The sequence below is a fragment of the Ciconia boyciana genome, chromosome 1 (genome assembly GCF_034638445.1).
Source record: "Ciconia boyciana chromosome 1, ASM3463844v1, whole genome shotgun sequence".
NCBI lineage: Eukaryota > Metazoa > Chordata > Aves > Ciconiiformes > Ciconiidae > Ciconia > Ciconia boyciana.
Genome location: NC_132934.1, coordinates 52388651 through 52409489, shown reverse-complemented (window position 1 = coordinate 52409489; position 20839 = coordinate 52388651). Strand labels below are relative to the sequence as shown.

Genomic DNA, 20839 nt, shown 5'->3' with positions numbered 1-20839 from the left:
CATCTTATATTTATAAATGCCATATATTTTACAAATATATGAGAGAGATTTTTAGTGTATGTCTTTTCTGATCTAGTTTTTGCATTCTTCTGACATAAAAGATATGTGTGTTAATTATCATGCTTCCAAATTTGTAGCACTTAAAAGAAAAACACTTTCTAGTAACTTCTTGTTTAAAATACTTTTTCATATATTATATAGTGAGAATTGCAGATTCTGTTATCTGTTGTACAGCCTATAAAGAAATTTTATGCCCCACTGATGAGAAGGCAATTTTCATGGACAGATGCTGGTACAAAGCTCAATGGGAAGATTCCCATTGATTTCAAAAGACTTCAAAACAAGCCCATGAAGAATCTACTTTTAGCCTCAATAAATTCCAAAATCTCCAACTTTTAAACTGTTTATTTAATAAGAATAAAATAAAGCCCATGTCATTATCACCAGCCAAAGTAATCTAAGACAACTTACAGATCTTGGAAAAAGAAGGCTGTTGAAGGTTGCAATGGGGAGAAGGAAACCTGCATGACATTTTGGCAAGGCATAGGTTCATAACTGCAAAGTCTAGGTGATTAAGTGTAGAAAGAAAGATCATGTCTTCTTTCACGATTCTTGTGTGCACAACATTTGGGTATGTGCTCTTTCCTTGTTTTAAGTCACTTTATTCTTTCAACATAATGAAACTTCTCAGGGAAAATTTGACAACAGAAGTTAAAAACACCCAATGTCCCTCAACTTCCTTCCATTTTTCTTCTTTTTGTAAGAAGGAGTAATCCAAGTGTTAATTATACAGAACACGAAAAACTGTGATAATGATAAAGAATTTCTACCATAAGATTTTTTTTTATTACCTCCAGTAGCTGTCTTTGGGAAGAAGTTGTTAACTCTTTAGGGAACTTCTGTACAGCCTTTTGCATCAAAAAGATTGCTCTGGATAGCTTATTCTTTTTTATTTTTCTCATTATAAGTGCCTCTGTAAAATAGATATTTTAAGGCATTTATAAAACAGCAGCAATAATTTATTATACCTCTAGAATCTTAATTAATAAGCCTTACCTGTTAAATAATGGAAATCTTTAATATTTTTCACATGAGACTTGCTAGACTTAAGACTTCTGTCATCCTTTTGAGCACCTATGTGGGAAGGAAATCATGAGTTATTCATTCCGATAGTGCTATTGAGAAAATTTCAGTGAGAGGGGTTAATATGTAGTTTTGTAGTAAAGCTCTGCTCCATCTCATGATCTTTTCTTTGGTTCAAGGAGAATTTCTGGGACTGATCATGCCACTAAAAATATTCCACCCTCATGCTCTAACATCTATAGTAGTTATACTAACATCACAGGAAAAGAGGGATCTGATTTGATCATAGGGAGCAGTGCACAGGGGAGCTCTGCAGTGTCGAACTAATACTAGCTTTTAATTTAAAAAAAAAACACCAGGAATGGGAGACCAAGTAGAGTTTTTTCAGAAGGCATTTGTCAAGAGTGGGATATCTGCTGACTGGGAAGAGATAAGGACAATTTCACAGTACAAATTCAGGTTACAAAGAGCACTGAATAAAATATTCAGGTCATTCTCTAGAGACAAAATTAGCATTACAGAAAAAAAAAATCTGCAGAGCATCCCCCAGTTCTCCTTTACTGACACTGTAACAGTTAATATTAGAACTGATATACCACAACAAACTGTCTAGGAATCAAATCCAGTAGTTGTTAGCAAAATTTAACTCCCATTGGTTGAGTAGAGGTTAGAGGCCAGTACCATGTGGTAAATGTAAATTCTGCAAATTCAGTACATTATTTCTGTCTGTACATGGCATACAAACTGCCCAACATCAGCTCCTCTTCAGAAAGCAGATACTCCTTTATTTCTTAGTATTACAAAATATATTAACAGAGTACTCTAATCAAGCTATGATTAGAGTGATATGATTAGCTATGATTTAGCTTTTCTGAAACCTACCTTGTGCCATTTTAAGAAGTTTCACAGCTACTCGATGTTGGGCTTGAATGAGCTCCAAGTGTAAATTCATTACAAAACCATTACCTGTTCCTGTTTTATCATTACCACATCCCAAAACAGAATTCGAATTCTGATCATTTGAGTCCACCTAATAAATAAGAAGTGGCAATTAAGCAAACACAAACTTTTATTACTTAGCTTACTGCATTTATGTTGACATTGATATTATTATTTTAGTAAATTGACAAACACTGAAATTTGTCATATCTGTGTAAGATGCGGTCATTCAAGAAAGCATGGAAGGAAGGAGAATGACTAGACAGAGAAAGCATGGATAACCAACAAAGAAAACTAGACAAAACCTGAGAATCAATAGGAAACTGGATTAATAATAAATAATGAAACTGCAAAAAAAATTGTTTTATTGTGTTACCAGTCCACAAAACAAAGATCATATTGGTGTAGAATGATAATATGTAGAAAATCTGAACTCCCCTCAACAGCAAAAAATAATTTTAATAATAAACAGTTGCAAGCAACAAATATGAAAAGGATTTCTGCTTTTATTTTATAGGAGAAAGCTATAAATTATGATTATTTCCAAAAGAAAATGGCAAAGAAAACCTAAAAGAGTTTATAGTTTATTACTGAAAGAGAAAAATGCTATTTCTATTACACAGAGATTTATTTTTTCTATTCTCTTCTTACATGGAGCAGGAAGATGAAGTGCATTTGATAATGCTAAGATTTCTAAGTATGAAGAAAATTATGAAGAAAATATGAGTTTTGTGTCATCAAAGTCCAATACATTATTTATAGATTTTGTTGCAGTGTACCTTTTTGTAGACTTTACCTTTGTACAGCAGTTGTCAAATATCGACTTTCCATCTGGTAGAAGGGTCATTAAGCGAGATGTGTTCATTCCATTAATTGCTTTTTCAAGACTTTCGTAAGCAACTTGTAATTGTTCTGTAGGACTTTTCTGAAATGAAAACACATAGAAACATGTTTTATTAGATAACAGCATTAAAAGCTATAATATGGACTATCAAAAGTAAAGTGCTATTATTCTGAGCTGTTGCAGTTTAAACTCTGTCAAATAATCTTTATATAGGCACTGCTCCCCATGCTTTCATATACTAATATCAACATTTTAAATTTAAAGTCATTTTAATTAATTTAGGACTGATTTTCCTTCATCTCTCGAAAAACAATTTACTAACTCAAAGAGTTAGCTTATAGCAGAATGAAACTGAACTTACAGAATTAAGTTGAGAAACACAGTATTTTTCACAAGCAGTTTTTCAATATTCCATTAGATGCTGTTAATACTGATTTTTCAGAAACCAACACTTTTAAGTAGCCTATCACTGAATTAAAGCTTTTTCATGTGTGTAAGCATTAAGACATATTACTGACAAAATTCCTGAATCCTCAGACTAATGTATGTCTTTTCTTCTTAATGTGTTTTAGTAAGTAATTTTGAACTATTTGATTGGACCCTTCTGCAAAGTGCTGAGCACTGAACACACTGAACAAAGCAAGGACACTCAGGATGTTCCATCTGTTCCACATCACCCTTACAAAAACAAACAAACAAAAGCACAACCCAAAATATTTCCCTAAATGAAGCAAGGACTAACGTTTGTATCTTTAAAAAATGCACTATTAAACCATTTAAAGCTGGTACTATACATTGGCATAAAAAAGAGTGTACAGTGGAAATCGGTATGATCACACTGTAAAAAAAGTTTCAGCTAAAACTTCTTCCATATCACAGATTACTATAAAAGACTACAGGAAAATTTTCAGATTTTATTTCATTTGAAAAAGTATCTTTGCTTTCTTCCTCTGCACTAGCACGATTGTGTGAAACATTTCAACTTTATAAACTAAATACAACATTATGAAAAGCTTCAAGCAGAAGTAAGTGTTCTTATGCTATTCAAAAACACTGTATTAATGAAAACAAATTAGAAGTTACCATCAGTATTTCAGGAATATCACAGGATTCATCTTGCAAGAGAGAAGCACTTCTTTTTTCTTTTTTATAGGAAGAAAATCAGAAAATGAAATTAAATATACTCAGAAAATTTTAGTACCATTTGATTAGCTCTGCTACTAACTTAAGAGTCTGGCAATAATTCAGTTCTTCAGTACTTGACTATGAGAGGTAATTATATTGTTTCTTGAAAAGCTTTTCAGGGTTTAAACACAATAGCTACATATGTACAATTATACTAATTCAGTATATGATTATCCAATAATGTAGTATTTTTAAATGTACAATATATTTCATAGCAACATCATATCCAAGCCGATGAAACTTGGACTCATTTTGTAGTTCCTCACATTGCTGTAGCATTCATATCAATTTTCCATTTTTAAGTCAATTCAAATCTATTGTTATCCAATTTGCAGTGGGTTTAATGCTAATTTAACTTATAGGAGGATTTTTAAAAACATGAGGTCATATTTTTATGATATATATTATTTCAATTTAATATTCTTTGAAGGGGTATTATCACCCTTATAATGTTCATTTGGATTGTTTAAATAATTTTCATTTATAAAGAATGCACCCACAATTGTGTTTTCCTTTCCAAAACAAGAGGAAGCAGCCAAAACAAGACAAAGCAGTTTCTTTGTTCTTGTTTACAGCCCTCTAGCCTGTCAAAAATTTATTTCTTCACCGAAATAAATTCATTTTTTGCCCTTTCAGAGGGACAACCTTCTTGTCACTCCTGTACTCCTTGTGCCACTTTTGTCTATTTATTTCTGCTTGTTCACTGTCTCTTTCTCACAAATAAGAAAATCTATATTCACTCAGGATTCCTTCAGTAAAAACACTCTTCTCAGCATAAACATGTGCTTGACTGGCTATTTATCAGCTTGTTTTGAGCAATGGCTCCTACTTATTCATTTTTTTTCCCTCCAAATAGACATATTTAAACTGAATGAAAAAGAATAGCAGTGATGCTACAATGAGGATTCATCCCATCTCCATCAGAATGGTCTGATTTTCATAACATTCACAGAAAACAATACCTACTCTACCTTATAATGGAATAGCACTGTTCCAAGGTTTTCTTACTTTCAAAAAAAGCAGAAGGTAGTCATTCTCTTCTGTTCCTAGATATGCTCTAAAAGGGTCCTTAAAATCTATTCTCTAGTTAGAGCAAAACAATTACGAGAAATATGATTCACATTCCAAGATCCTACATCCACAACAACAGAGAACTTTTAAAAGTATGTCTAAATATTCATATTTTACAGCGTTAGTCAGGTTTTGTAAGGAAATTTGTTTAATGTGATCGGATTATATCCCAATAATGTCAGCCAAGTTAAGTTCCATTTCAAAGACAATTGAATTCCTACACAAAAGTCAAGACTTGTGTAGACAAGAGATACAAATTAATGGCCCAATAAAAGCAAATGTTTCAGTATGACCTCCATATTTTCCTCTTCTGTTTGGCCTGCCACTAGTCAACCAGCACTTGAATGCTCCAAATGAGCCACAGCACACACCACCTTCTGCCTAGCCAATATTCAGAGAACGTGAGTGATCTGAGGCTACTCTGAAGGGGCTAAGAGACATGTAGAAGACCTGTGGGAAGGGTGAGTCATAAGAGATGTGATTCAAAATGTATATTTCAGCAGAACTGGAAATGCAAGGAAATAAGGCATAAATCCTTTGAAAACCAGGTTTCATTAGCTCTAATTATGGATGAAACTGTATGTACAAAAAATTATTATTCTCCTGTCAACAATCTCTTTACAACATTTTTGAATATGTATATTTGCAAAAGTTTTCAACTCAGAAAAGTTCCAATCTTTAAAGTCATTCTTGAAAGACAACTAAATTTTGTTGAAAGCTTTACCTGCTTTTTTCTTAGATTTACTTGTAGAATCAGCTACATTTTCCAATATTGCAGTTAGATGTAAGGTTATCTCTGCAAGCATTACAACATTAGTGTCTGCTATGCTGCTCTTCTGAATTACTTCATTTATTATCCAGAGTACATAAACCCACTAAAAATGGGGGAAAGGGAAAGAAAAAGAATCAGGACAGAGTTAAAACAAATTTTAGGAAACTACTTATAACTACAGAGGCAGATAGGGTTTTGCACTCAAAATTGTTTGAAAAGATTCATAAAACTGGACACAACTCCTTTCTTGGATTTCACTTCTTTTTTTGAATGCCACCAGACTAAGATGCTGAATTTGTGCTGCTCCAAAGCCCCTATTTCTTCAGACTGCAGACTTTTTTTATGTTAGATTTTTTAAAAATTATTATTTTAGAAAGATTAATGAATGTTCTATGGGCACAACTTTTATACCTTGTCATAGTGTGGTAAGCCTTACAGCAGATTTGATCATTTGCCTCTCATTTATCCCCATATCTTCCCACTTAAACAGTACAAAAGAGACCTTAATGCACCTGTTGTACACACAGAGGAAAGTAACTGCACATTATCTTCTGGTGAATCTCTCAACAATTTTGTTATAGGCATCAGGGCCACAAAATTAACTCCTCCAGAAACCATTTAGTCAGCATCAACTGGCAGCCCAGAGAAACTAGCGTAAATTATCCTTCACAAGACTGGATTTCACCAAGAGCCTCTCAGTCTCAGGAAAAGTTCAAGGTAAGTCTGTGACTCTATCCAGTTGGCCAGATCCTGTTGACCCTCATGTCCCTTCTCTTAAGCTGTAAGGTTCTTCCCTCTTTCTTCAATTGATCTAGGGAACTTTCTTGAACTATATTATTTTCCGCCACAACACACCAAATGCTTCTTCTTACATCATGCCTGAATGCTTTCACTATTTTAGCTTCTATCATGGCCCACTGGCAGAGAATGGGTTACTTTACTGGGAAAAGGCTAAGAGGTATTTTGATACTGGTATATGGGAGCACAGTCTGTTCAAAGTGTATATACAATTCACATTTTCAGTGAAGAAGATTTATCTGCATTTTACCATAAGAAAATGTACTTAGACTGGAGATCAGTGTTTTATCTTGGCTTTACTATAACAGACTGCACTCATATTAAGATAAATATATTATAATAAGGAGTACTTGGTAAGCTTTGTATTTGTGCATATATTTTAAGTAGTCACTTCCACTCATTTGGATTCGCTGAAGTCCTGTTTTACACTTCTGCCACAAAAACATTATTACATCAACAAGTATTTCTTTGTCAGGTTGGATATTCTGGAAAGAAAAAAACAACATAGTTGTAGAAACAGGTATGTATATACAGTATATAAACGCGCTCAAAATTTTTCAAAGTAAATAAATAATCTTATTTAACTTTCTTATAAGGGATGACAACATTTTGAAAAGCTTAAGAAATATTTTTTTTAAAGTAATTTATGGTAGACTACGCAAGCTTTTCTTCTCCCAACAATACAAGTGGTTTTAGAGTTTGGGGATTTTGTATTTCCTTTTTTATTGTCAAGCTCTTAAAAGTCACTCAGATAAGGAAAGTAGTGAGATGAAAATTAGATGGGAGAGACAAGCAAATTAACTATCTGTGAAATGTTATAATAGTCAATACATTCTGGGGAAACTAAGTAATGTAATTTAACAGTTATATTAACTTTGGGAAATTTTTTTTGTTACAGTATTTAAATATTTGCAGAAGATCTAAATTAGTAGGTTTTATTTCGCATTGACAGAGTACTTCCACAGGTTGTTAGTGCATCTCAGATGAGGGAGCAGTGAAGAACAACTTAAACAACTAGAAAAAAGGTTGGAGTGGAATATCTAACAACTGAAAGAAATGTGAAAACACATCTTCATCTTATGAAGAGAATAATTAACAAATTCAAAACTCTATTCAGTTAACCTCCTAATTAACACATTTTAAAAGGCTATAGAGCCTGTCTACACTGTGTTAAACACATTCTGAACAGTGATTAAGGTTCAGTACACATATTTATCGCCATTTATACCAGAGTTGGACTAGTATCTCAGGTGCAATGAAACTCAAGCCTGCAACATCCACACTATCTGTACACTCATATGTGTATGAGCATAAGATTTCAGGGATATTGACATTGAGAAGTGAGGGGAGAAAAAGACTGAAAAAGAAGTAAATCAAGATTACTTTTGCCACTCATTTGGTGGCACCAAGCTGTTAGATTGGCTCAGCTATATCATGTAACTTCACCATCAGTGAATTCACTGTAGATCAGGGGAGAATTTGTCTTTCTTCCCAAGACAGATTAGGTACCGAGGAGATTTGTGGGAAACTGTATAAGGACCAGAAGAGTTTAAATTCAGGTAACCTGCCTCCATAACACAGTGGTCATGTAAAAAAAAAAGACAAATCATGCTATCTAAAGGTATAACTACCTCACAGGCAGGATATTTTGACTGAAAATATTACACTAAAGCTAAAAAAAAGTGTGTGCCCCAGTACTCAAACTGGGGCAATATTCAAATTAAATCTAAAATTAATTTTGCAGTTAAGACATACGCCATGTTAGCAGAACACATTTTTTTAAGGGACATTTTTCATTAGTCTTGTGGATCACAAACTATTTTAGTGTAAATGCTAGTGGAGACATTGCACTGTAATTTTTTTCCCCTCACAGTAGCACATTAAGGGCAATCTCCGTTTGAGCAAGTAAACTAAAAGTGGTTACTCTGGGAATAAACCATCATATATATAATGGGATTATTCTGTAGTACAGACTTCAGCACAAAAAGTCCCACTCTCTTTGGTTGTGTTGTTGCTGCTGCTCGTTTGTTTGTTTGCAGTGAGAATTTACCTTAAATTGCAGGCATACCACTGCTATAAAGGCATTATCATTCCTTAGGGTCACTGCTCCCATTACTATAATACTGCAGAAATGTTTTCTACAGCTGAGCATATTTGCCCACCTAAATCTAATATCAGAAATTTGATCTCTGCTTGATTAGCTGAAACATGCAATTAGCTCTATGATATTCCAAACGGATTTAATATCTATTAAACGTTTTTAAAGTAGCCTGAGTACATAGCACCAATAAAATTTTTTAAAATTGAAATATTATTTTTTAAATCACAAATTGATCACATCTTATGGATATATTTTTTCATTTTTGCTATTGCATTTTTGTAGTTTGTTAATCATGCAACTGATTCCTTTGGTCTTAAATTATATGCATTCATTACAGATTATGTGACTCATTCAGAAGAAATGTATCTAATTTTTTTATACCTGCTTATATGTGGAGACACAGGAAAACACTGTTGTTGCCAAAATCATAAGATCATGAGAAGGCTCTCCATGCTTTAAGGAACCCTCTACATTCAATGTTTATAAAAAAAGAAGAAAAGGAAAGGCAAGATGTTATTTCTAGTTACAAATCTATGTTTGAAAATATCTGAGTGAATTGACTTACCAATTTATGCCAGCAGATAATATACTCTAAGAAACAGTAAATACAAAGGGGAGAGGTATTCCCAAGTTTATTCACTTTCTGTGAAAAGTGAGCATTGCTATTTTTGGAAATGGAAAGTTTTCAAGATATTTGCAGGTTTTTTGAATGTTATACAATTAAATTACAGTTGCTTTAACAAGTTTTTCTTGCTTCAATGCCAAGAAATTTTACATAAACGGAGTATAAGGACAAAAGAAAGTCAAACATGTCTGTTTCACTTTTTTCCTGAAAACCTGTCGGAAAACATCCATTCATTTTACATCTTTGCATGATGTATGTTAAAAATACATGCTATTTCACACTCAAGGGAAATGGTATAAAGTCATGTTTTGGCAAATGAAAACTGGACAAAATTCAGTAAGTTGCAATTTCTCAATTGCTAGTTTTTGTCATAGAATACTGCATGCACCATATTAAATAGTTTTTAAATAATAAACAAAGTTTCTTGCTGCATAAATATTTGAAATGCAAACAGCCATAACTGAACAACACTCACTTCTGAATGTTTGCTTCTTTTCAGAACCATGAGACATCCTAGCTTCTTTGGTATTATTTTCACTAGTAGAAAAACTTTGTTTAAATTTTTTTGGAAATAGTAAAGGTTGCATCAGTGTAAGAAGTTTTAGTTCCATTTCAGCTTTCTTCCATGTTGGGTCATCTTGAGCCTAATTGACAGAAACAACCAATAGAAATTTGTCTTTAAAATATGTACTTTGAATACTCTTCCTTACCCTCATAGGAAAAGACTACATAAAGAATGTCTAAGTAGCATCCAGATTACCTGAAGAAAACTAACGACAGACTCAACAGCAGAATCAAACACGTCCCACTCTTCATAGCTGAAAGCTAATTTTATAAATTTCACAGCAGCATCTCCAGACACCCCCTTTTCTCCTGCAGTGATGGCAAAAACATTTTATCTGGTTTATATGTATATATTCAGAAGTTTAATTTAAGCAATAATTTGGGTATTGATAAATACAAAGATAAAACTCCACATGTTTTTGAATAGTCAGCATAATCTTGAAGGATTTTTTAATAGCTCTACAAGACACAATAGCTTTATTATTTTGCTGTAATGTCTATGCTTACATACTACTTTCATGATGTATCTGCAATGTCCTGTTACATTCCAAAGAGGCTGTACTATTGATATTAACGTACCTGTGTAGAAGATATCAAGGACCTAGTCCTTTCTGTTGCAGAAAGAGCTTAAATCTGGCTACCAGCCCATAACGACCCTTCTTCCCAGAATTTAGTAAAAAACATGCATAGAAACATGAACAATTTCTTGCAAGATAGATGAGGATTTCTCACTGTATCAGAAAATGTGCATGTACACATAGGGAGTCTATTTTCTCACTCTTCAAGTTTATCCAAACCACAGTAAGGCAGAAAAGGGATTTCCTGGTCCTTGGAACTCTAAGCAAGTGTCTTAGCTAATATATTCAGCAGTGTTCTACAGTCCTAAGAATATGCCACAGTCATTGTCATATCACTTGGGCACGTGGTCACTCAGCTAAAAGATGTTAGCAATATTAACTTAGTAATAGCTGTTATTTTCCAAAGCAGCACAATGATTGGTCCAAGGATCTCAACGAGCTTACAACAGTCCTTCTGTTACTGCATCCCACTTCTCTTCTGTAAGAATGTACCAGGACATCATTGTAGAATTTGGCCTTTGAATGACTGTTTAGGGGCATTAACATATCTAGATGAACTGCTATGCTGAACAGTATGCGATTACAATGTCCATATATTACTATCTGCTATTTAAATAATACTTGTGTTAAGAAAATCGTAATGATACCGGTACATAATCCCTTTTGAATGCCTTAACATTATATGTATCAACAAGCATATCTCACGCAAAGAGGACAGCATTTTGCAGTCCCTTTATGCACAGAACTGCTACTAACATGAAAATGAATTCCACCCACCAAGCATTTGCATCACTGGGTAGAGAATCCTTTGAAAATTCAACGTTAGTTTACCTGTTAGTATCAACTGCAGAAGGGTTGATGATGCATTAACTATACCAAAATGATCAGTGCAATGACTTCCTTGAATACCAGTACTGCTCACTCCACCTTTAATATAGACAATTCGTTAAATCAATTTATATTGTATTTGATTTGTTAGACTCCAATTAGCTAGTAATCATATCAAGAAAATATGATTCTGAAGTGTATTTAGTCTCTATAGATTATTTTATTAACAAAATATCTCTATAACTATGGCTATATTCAGTCCAGACAGAGCCCAGCAAAAAAGGTTTGGAAGGAATCATCAAGTCCAGTGTTTTTCTCAAGCTTTTAAATCTAACTTTGAGTGATTTTTTGAAAAAAACACATGAAACACCATGGTATGTTGACCTTGCCTGGCTTCCAGACCCCCACCCAGCTGTTGTCTCACTCCCCCTCCTCAACAGGACAGGGGGAGAAAATAAGATGGAAAAGCTCATAAAGACAGTTTAATAAGAAAAGCCAAAGCTGTGTGTGCAAGCAAAGCAAAAAAAAAGGAATTTATAATTTATTCACTATTTCCCATAGACAGGCAGATATCCAGCCCCTTCCTGGAAAGCAGGGCCTCAGGATGCATAGCAGTTGCTTGGGAAGACAAATGCCATAACCACTAATGTGCTCCCATCTTCTCCCTTAGCCCCAGGTTTTATTGCTGAGCATGATGTCATATGGCACAGAATAGCCATTTGGTGAGTTCGGGTCAGCTGTCCCAGCTATGTCCTCTCCCAGCCTCTTGCCCACCCCCAGCCTTCTGGCCTTTGCAGGGAGGAGGGTTGGAAGACAGCCTTGAACTGTGCAAGCACCGCTCAGCAACAGCCAAAACACTGGTGTGTTATCAACAAACACTGTTGTAGCCACAAATGCAAGGCACAGCACCATACAGGCTGCTATGAAGAAAGTGAACTCCATTCTATTGAGAGAGATATTAATAAATTACTGTCAATTTTTACTGATAAACCAGACACCAGAGACTGGCCCAGATTTTTATCTTAAATTTTATGAAGATAAGAAGGATTGCCTGCTTTCAGAGGTGCTATTGTTATAAAAGAAATAGCAAAGAAAAAACTAATAAAATGGAGGTCTGGGCTCCTCACCAACATTCTTTTTGCTTCTTTATGCTGTTACCTGAGAGGATTTCCAGGCCTGCAAAAAAAAGCTCTGAAATGACATCACGAATTTCAATTTCATCAGGAACAGGTGGAGCAGGGCGCAACACATGCCTGCTACTATCAGACAGAGCTTCCAGGATGGCAAGGAATTGAGCTGCAGCACCGTCAAACATTTCTGTCAGCAGCCGTTCAGTAGTAGTGCGAGGCCATGGCAACTAAGTAAGAAAAGGTAATGTAAGCCTTGTAATATCCAAACCAAGTTACAATAAAGCAAAATGTCTTTCAAAACAGTTCTCCATCAGAAAGTAAGTACATATTTAAAACAGAAAATAATATACTGTAAAATATATTGTTGTTATGAATTTCATGCTTCAAAGGCATAGCAAAGCCTCATGCTAAGTGGGTACAGTATTTAAAAAGTGCCATAATTTCATAGCAACCACATGCACTGCTGCATGGTATTTTACTTAGAAAACAATACAATAGAAATTATGAGTGACAGTATTAAGGCCATGTAGTTTAAAACCACCCAGATGTCTCCTTATAATGATACAGACTTGACCATAAGCAACTAAGTTCTACACACTTTGCAGAAAATCAGAGAAAGATTAGGATGTTGAGCACTGCAGGGAAAGCAAAACACTATTATATTGTCTCACTTGCACATTTCAAACAGCATAACATAAAAATACAAGGCAGAACACACAAAAATATATTTGCACTATTGCCAGTTAAGAAATCAGAGATTTATATAAGAAAATATTTTAAAATTTTATTTCAATGTTCTGTTTACATGGTTACCAAACCACTACCAGACATAAAGTAAATCAGAGGTACAGTACTTTAAAATGTTGCTCATAATCCATCAGCATTCCAGTTGTATTTATTTGGCACTTTCCCAAATAAAAACACTGTAGATCGGTTTCTAGGCACATTTAACTGGACAAAAATTTGGGAATTTCCTTCTTGCTTTGCTGGATCCACATCCTAATCCTGGAAACCATTTCCAGGTACTTGAAGGACAACAAAACCATCCAGAGTGGTCAGCATGGATTCACGAAGGTAAAGTCATGCTTAACCAACTTGATAAACTTCTGTGTTGAAATTACTTGCCTGGTAGATGAGGGGAGAGCAGTGAATATTGTCTACCTAAACTTCAGCAAGGCCTTTGACACTGTCTTCAATAACCCCCAGCAAGTTTGCAGATGACACAAAACTGGAAGGAGAGGCTGATATGCCAGAGGGTTGTGCTGCCATCCAGAGGGACCTCGACAGGCTGGAGAAATGTGCTGACAGGAACTTAATGGAGTTCAACAAGGGGAAGTGCAAAGTCTTGCACCTGGGAAGGAACAAACCCATGCACCAGTACATGCTGGAGGGCCACCCAGCTGGCAAGCAGCTTGGCAGAAAAGGGCTTGGGGGTCCTGGTGGACACCAAGTTGAACATGAGCCAGCAATGTGCCCTTGCAGCAAAAAAGGATGACAGTACCCTGGGCTGCATCAGGCAAAGTATTGCTAGCAGGTCAAGGGAGGGGGTGCTTCCCCTCTACTGGTGAGGCCACACCTAGAGTACTGTGGCCAGTTCTGGGCTCCCCAGTGAGAGACATGGATATACTGGAGAGAGTCCAATGAAGGGCCTCGAAGATGTTTAAGGAACTGGAGCATAATCTCCACTATGAAGAAAGGCTGAGAGAGATGAGACTGTTCAGCCTGGAGGAAAGAAGGCTCAGGGGGATCTCATCAATGTATATAAATACCTGAAGGAAGGGTGCAAAGAAGACAGAGCCAGGCTCTTTTCAGTGGTGCCCAGTGACAGGACCAGAGGCCATGGGCACAAACTGAAACACTTGAGGTTCCCTCTAAATATCAGGAAACACTTTTTCAGTTTGAGGGTGACCAAATACTGGCACAGGTTGCCCAGAGAGGTTGTGGAGTCTCCATCCTTAGAGATATTCAAAAGCTGACTGGACATGGTCCAGGGCAACGAGCTCTATGTGGCCCTGCTTGAGCAGGGGACATTGGACCAGATAACCTCCAGAGGTCCCTTCCAACCTCAACCATTTTGTGATTCTGTGATGCACATTCTCCTAGCAAAATAACTCCAAAACATTTTTTTAAATAAATCCTCATAATGATGTTCGCAGACTAAAAAAATTTCAAAACAAACTATACTTTTTTTTTATATTTTGTGTCATTGTATTCAATATATCTTTTTCCCCACACCGTGGATTTGTTTTTATGACCCCAGTCTAGGAATCAGATCTATGCAAGCAGAAAGCAAGATACATGACATATATTCCAGGACAGGCTAAGCACAAATTGCAGGTTTTGACTAAATACCTTCGTTAAAATGCAGAGCAGAATGGGCATGTAATTTACTACTACTAATATTTTTGCTTAAGCATTGTCTTGTCATGTTTAGAAAACAAACATTGCACTGGTGCAGAAGAACCTCAAAGTGAAAGCTAACTTAAACTAAATAGATTAGACTAGCTTGTTTCCATTTTTCAAGGTGATTTAAGTACAAAACCAAATTCCACTGCATACATACTAGAAAAGAAGGAAGATCTTTAATTCTTTGCTAGTCCAAGCATAATGCGCTCTGTAACATGCTGGACAGAGTTCTAAATATAACTGTTCTACCTGTTATACTACATTGTACGTATTCTATAATTAAAAAAGGTTTGAAAGGAAAAAAGGTTTGAAAGGAAATTGTTTTGAAAGTCAAAACTTTAGGCAAAAATAAAGAAATGTCCCATATTTTTGCATTTACTTGACATTTAATAAATCTACAAATATCCTGAAATAATTATTAAAACAGTGCTTTCAGATTTTACATCATTCAACAAATCTTGTAAAACTACAGAAGGCATGCAGAAACAAATATGAAAATTTAATACTATTCCTTCTTAAATAAGGTAATGAAAACTGTTGTAGCACATTTTAGAAGCAAAAGACTCTTGGTGGGGAAGTTATGAACAGTGTAATTTCTAACAATTTGTTGTTAACTTCAGGCATTCAGTTTTGTCAGAAAGTCAAACAGACACTGCAGAACAAAATTGACTACTGAAGATTTTTCAAGCTTCTGGAAATCAGATATATGAGATTCCTGCCACATGACAGACATAGGTTCCTAGTAACAGGATGGGTGTCTGATGAGCAAACACCCTATTTGAAAGCATGCTGAGTTCCTAATATCCTAATAGTTCAGCAAGACTTTTAGAAGATCATCATTCAGAAGTACTTAAGTCTTCCAGAATCAACTGACCTTGAGAAAGTTGACAGGTACCTTTATATGTGCAAACCACACATAATTGAACATGTTGAGGTTTGGTCCCTATCTTGGATAATGGGAAATTTCCAGTAAGTGAGGTTTGGAACAGATCAATTGTGCTGTCCATGCAGCTCTTTAATATTAATTACAATTCAAGTCAATGATTTGAAACTGAAGTATCAGATAATATTTTAAAAAGCTTTGATGAATAACTTATATAACAGAAGCACTCAATACAATCAGATCACATCTGTAACATATTGGTATAACTTCATTATAATTTTACTATTAACCATAAGCAGTATCAAATGAGCAATATCAGTTTTTTCTGATCAGTCTTTCTAATACAGCTAATTTTCTTTAAAAAAATGACATAATATAGACCAATGGCAAAGAAATAATTAAATAAAAATTATATCAATATTAAACAATTATTTAAGACAGAAAATACATCATTCTTATTTCCAATTAATTGGCTTTTACTGTACCTAGTGCAGTACATGTTTTTACATGTAGCTTATCCCGAAGTATTTTGTCAATAAATTAGATAATTATGAACCAAAAAATCCATATTTAACCTATTCATTCAGCTCTGAATGTTTGAATCTGTTCTAGCATCAGATAAACTGTGCCAAAGAAGATGTCTCTTTGTAGTATCTCCTTCCTTTTGTCTTTCAAAAAATGCAAAGAGATTCCTCAATTTTGCCATGATATTGTGAGGTACATATGTAATGGATCTATATCTACATCATGAGAATTAAAGGATGATGGAATTTCAGTCCAAGGAGACCTTGAGAAACTTGAGGAAGTAGTTCTACTAGGATAAGTGCCAAGCTCTGCATCTGGGGAGGAATGCATCGGTACAGACTGGAAACCAACTTCTGGAGTAGCAGCACTGCCAAAAAAGACCTAGTTGTTAAACCTGAGCCAGCAGTGTCCTCTTGTCACAAAGAATGCAAACTGCAGACTGGGTTACACTAGGAGAAGTGTAAACAGCACATTGAGAGGTTATTGTCTTCCCTTACCTGGAACTCATGAGGCTCCACCTATAGTACTATGTCCACCTTTGGGCTCCTCTGTGTAAGAAGGATGCTAAAAAACAGGACAGGGTCCTGTGGAGGTCTACCAAGACGATTAGGGGCATAAAATGTAAAAGAATAGGCTGAAGAAGCCTTAGTTAGTCTGGTGAAAAGGAGGCTAATGGGTGACCTAATAGGTGCCCACAACTACTTGAAGACTTATAAAAGTAAAGAAGCTAAACTCTTCTGAGTAGAAACAGATAGTATAATAAGGAGTGATGACCACAGTTTCAACTTTGGGGGACTGGACTAGATGACTTCAATTCAGACGACTCTGAAAGCATCAGGGATGACTTGCAGATTGGACATTAGGAAAAGTATGTTAATTAGGAGGGTAGTGCAGTACAGGAGGAGGTTATCTAGATTTATTAGGGAGTCTCCTTCATTTAAGGTTTTGAAGACAAAGCCACAGCTGATTTGATCTATCTTTGGCAAAAGTCATGCTTCAAGTCAGAGGCTGGACTAAATGACTTCCAGAAGTCCCATGCAACCAACATCTTTTCTCCTATGATACTGCAATAACAGTAATTCTTCTTAATGCAGTATTTGCAAAAGAAAATAATTTACTCCATAAAACCAAACTATCTATATTTATATCACCACCAGCTAACAACATTCCACAGAATAACGCTTTTTATCACAAAACGGTGTCACAGTGCAAAGAGATCTCGATCTTTTGCTTACATGGGTGCAAAGCATCCTAATGAGCAGGCTGAGTAACGCTCTTACTCAGTAAGAGTGTGGGTTTGGGAGCTTGCTGATTAGTACTTTCAGTTGCTCCTCTCTGCCACCTTCCTATGGAATACTGCAGGAATTAAATTTATTTAAATCACAATTGCAAACAGTAGGAAAGCAGAACAGCCATCTGTCCATCACAAAGGGAATAACCACTCAGACAGAAGTATCCTCTTTGGCACAGTGAAATCAAAATGAGAACTTTCTATTCTATCTGTGCAGTCCTGCATCTAGGAAAGGTCTTGAATCCAAAAGACCTCTCAACCTATGACCAAAAATGGATGATACAGTCTAAGTAAGATGCATAACCGTTACGAACCCACCTAGTAGCATAATGGCATAAAGTTAACTACTAAAGTTTGATATATTAAAGTCTGCATGCTGACCAAAAAAGGGACAATGCACTCACACAAAAAAGAATTTTCTTTATTTATAATTCTTATCGCAATGGATCACTTGTTTTTGACACTGGCTGTAAAGAACACAAGGAAAGAGTGATATTTGAGGAAATTCATTACTTCCTTAAAAGTCTACTTTGTATCCTGGATGCCTTTCTCTAATTCATGGTATCTTGCAGAAAAGTACATGGCCTTCAAAAACAATCGCTCAAGACTCAAGAGAGTTCTCCAATGTATGTACAAAAAAATTTTAAAACATGGTAGCTTTTTTCCAAAGTACCCCTTTATCTTCACAGTAATTTAACAGAGCAGTGCAAACTCAGGACTCCCATACATTTGGTATGAATTTGAACAAGACTTCTCTTATTTTTATTGCTAACATAATTGCTAAAGGAAAAAACTGCTAGAAAAATCAGTATTTTCTAAAGCAGCAATTACTATGTCTTCCCTCCTTTCAAGTTTGTTCTGAGTTTTAGTAATAAATTGTTAACTATGAAACTGAAAGAGTAAAACTTTCTCCTTGTGAATAGCACCATGTGTATTAAGCAGAATTATATCACATATTCACCACACGCAAACAGTAAACAAAGAGGAGGATTATACAAAATGTTAGACTTACATTTTGTGCTTCTTTCAGGCTAACTCTTAATTTAGGTCGAAAGTAGCTTTTTGGCTTTCTTCTGGATTCATATACTGCTCTCTTGAAAATCATTACTGACATCTGACACAAAGAAAATAAGTAAGTAAATAACTGTGTTATGTGTTCTGTCCATAGAGGTTGTAATTACTCTACCTGTTTATAACGAATTGCAGAATGATACCTTCAGAGTGGCCTCTCTAAAAATCTTTTTTGTCTCTGAATTTTCCAGTGAAGAACTGATATTTTCTAATTGCTTCAGTTCATCAATTTTAATCAGACCACGGCGAGCAAATATCTGTCCAAAGTATTTAAAAAAAAAGAAAAATTATACTCTGTTTTCATATTCTGTACGGTGGTATTTCATTTTAGAATCATATCATTCTTGAATTCAGACAACTGCGAAGAGCTGCAATGAAAGCCAGGTCACGAACAAAAATTGAAAAGGAAAAAACCTTTGCAAAATACCTTTTGTATATATGCATGGGGGCTAGCCACTACTTAATGCTAGAAGTCTATGACTATGATTATACTACAAAGTACTATTGCATTTAACTTTGAATTGATTACTCATTTACATGTGGATTACTCATTTGTTTTACATGTGATTACTCATTTACTCATTTACTCCACTTTGCAGTTAAATTTTGGAATATGGGCAGAACTCTAAATACATATGATCTGATAATATGCATGAATATTTAAATAAATATTTATTTCCATTTGATTGCATCTGAAATGCTACGTATGGTAAATCAGGATACCTCTCCATGAATGCCGGCTTGACAATCAAAATAACACTGAGAAACTGCAGTATATAGGGTGGCTCTCCACGTCAAATAATGTACAGATAAGAGCGGAATGGATGATTCCATACATATACTGGCCCACAGTAAGTATTCCAGCACCTGTATGAAGAAATCCAGTTTTAAACTGAACGCATTTTAAACTATATAAATATACTAAAGGACATATATACAAAGATCTATCCTCACCTGGTAGGACAAATTAAGAGAGGAAAAAAAATCACAAAAATTGTATTAATTTTTAACACGTTTTATTGACTACAAAGCATTTCTCCTGCATATTATTTTTTTCCCATCTGAAACTGTGGTCAAGCATTATATTTTAGTCTCCAAGCTACCTTAGCCACTCCAGTTCACTATAGCCTTGCCACCAGACAGAGGTCCTGCCCTTCTCTCTCATCTGCTTTTATCTTGAGAGTTCTCCCCCTCCTTTGTGTCAGCTCTAGTGATCATTTTTTTCTAAGTTAGTTTTCAACTAGATCAGCAAGCTTATTTGGGATGCAATGGAGTCTGCCTTCTTTGGTGACAGCCTGCACTTAGATTAATTTACGACCACGGAACTACACTATCAGCTCTTAACTTTAGGGACAACATAGTCATGGCAGCAGTCTAATTTTAAGAATTAGTACTACTAAATTGATTGAACAATATTTTCCCCTTGTATTTTCTTTGGGTCAGCTGTTCCCTGAGGTACACAAAATATGCACAACCTTAGTCCTAAATTGTCAATATAGAGGTTTTCTTTTTGCCTGAATTAAAATAATCTGAAACACCTACGATCAATTCCTCTGTTTCCTGTACAGTAAAAGCCTGAATACGTTAAAGGAGGTGTTAAATCACTTCTGATTTCAATAAAAGTTGTTCAAAGAGGAAAAAAAAATCTTTCCTGCTCAATGAAATATTAATATAATCAACAAATAAGAAAATATAGTGGATCTAGGCTGAGCCAGACTCTGTTCAAGTTTTAGGAGAAAAAAACAAAGCTAAGACAAACAAAAATTACGTTCATAGTTAAAAAGAAAAGGGCAGGGGGGAAAGGCCAGGTCATTTTTATCAAGTATTTACAACTAAAAACCTAGCCACCAGGTGTCAGTACATTTCCACATTTTACAAAACAAAAGACCAATTCTTGAGATTTGGTACAGTTGCCCAAAAAAAAGCATCTAGAGCCCTCTGAAACAGTCTAACATATCCCATCTCAAAGACCAGCAAGATACTATGCTGGGCTCCACTCCACAACTGAGGAAGAAGCAGAGTCATAAAGGCACGAGGGCTTACAAATTGGCCATTTTGCAATCTAGACATTTTATTCTCTTGTGACAAAGTGCTACTATTGGCAATGACAATGAAATAGATGCGTCAGGGTACAGTGTTATGCAA

The 20839-nt window shown here is 35.2% G+C and overlaps 1 protein-coding gene across 1 annotated transcript in view; it reads right to left on the bottom strand.

The window, feature by feature from the left end:
• Nucleotides 1-20839, bottom strand: part of CFAP54 (cilia and flagella associated protein 54) — a 116644-nt gene that overhangs the window by 81687 nt on the left and 14118 nt on the right. The window contains exons 6-20 of the mRNA XM_072865784.1: nt 19418-19561; nt 18838-18951; nt 18636-18737; nt 12547-12745; nt 11392-11487; nt 10179-10291; nt 9894-10062; nt 9175-9260; nt 7043-7177; nt 5847-5997; nt 3950-4008; nt 2819-2947; nt 1966-2113; nt 1057-1134; nt 852-973 (exon numbers count right to left, since the gene is read on the bottom strand). Coding sequence (XP_072721885.1) covers nt 852-973; nt 1057-1134; nt 1966-2113; nt 2819-2947; nt 3950-4008; nt 5847-5997; nt 7043-7177; nt 9175-9260; nt 9894-10062; nt 10179-10291; nt 11392-11487; nt 12547-12745; nt 18636-18737; nt 18838-18951; nt 19418-19561 — 1845 coding nt within the window. The remainder of the gene's footprint in view (nt 1-851; nt 974-1056; nt 1135-1965; nt 2114-2818; nt 2948-3949; nt 4009-5846; nt 5998-7042; nt 7178-9174; nt 9261-9893; nt 10063-10178; nt 10292-11391; nt 11488-12546; nt 12746-18635; nt 18738-18837; nt 18952-19417; nt 19562-20839) is intronic.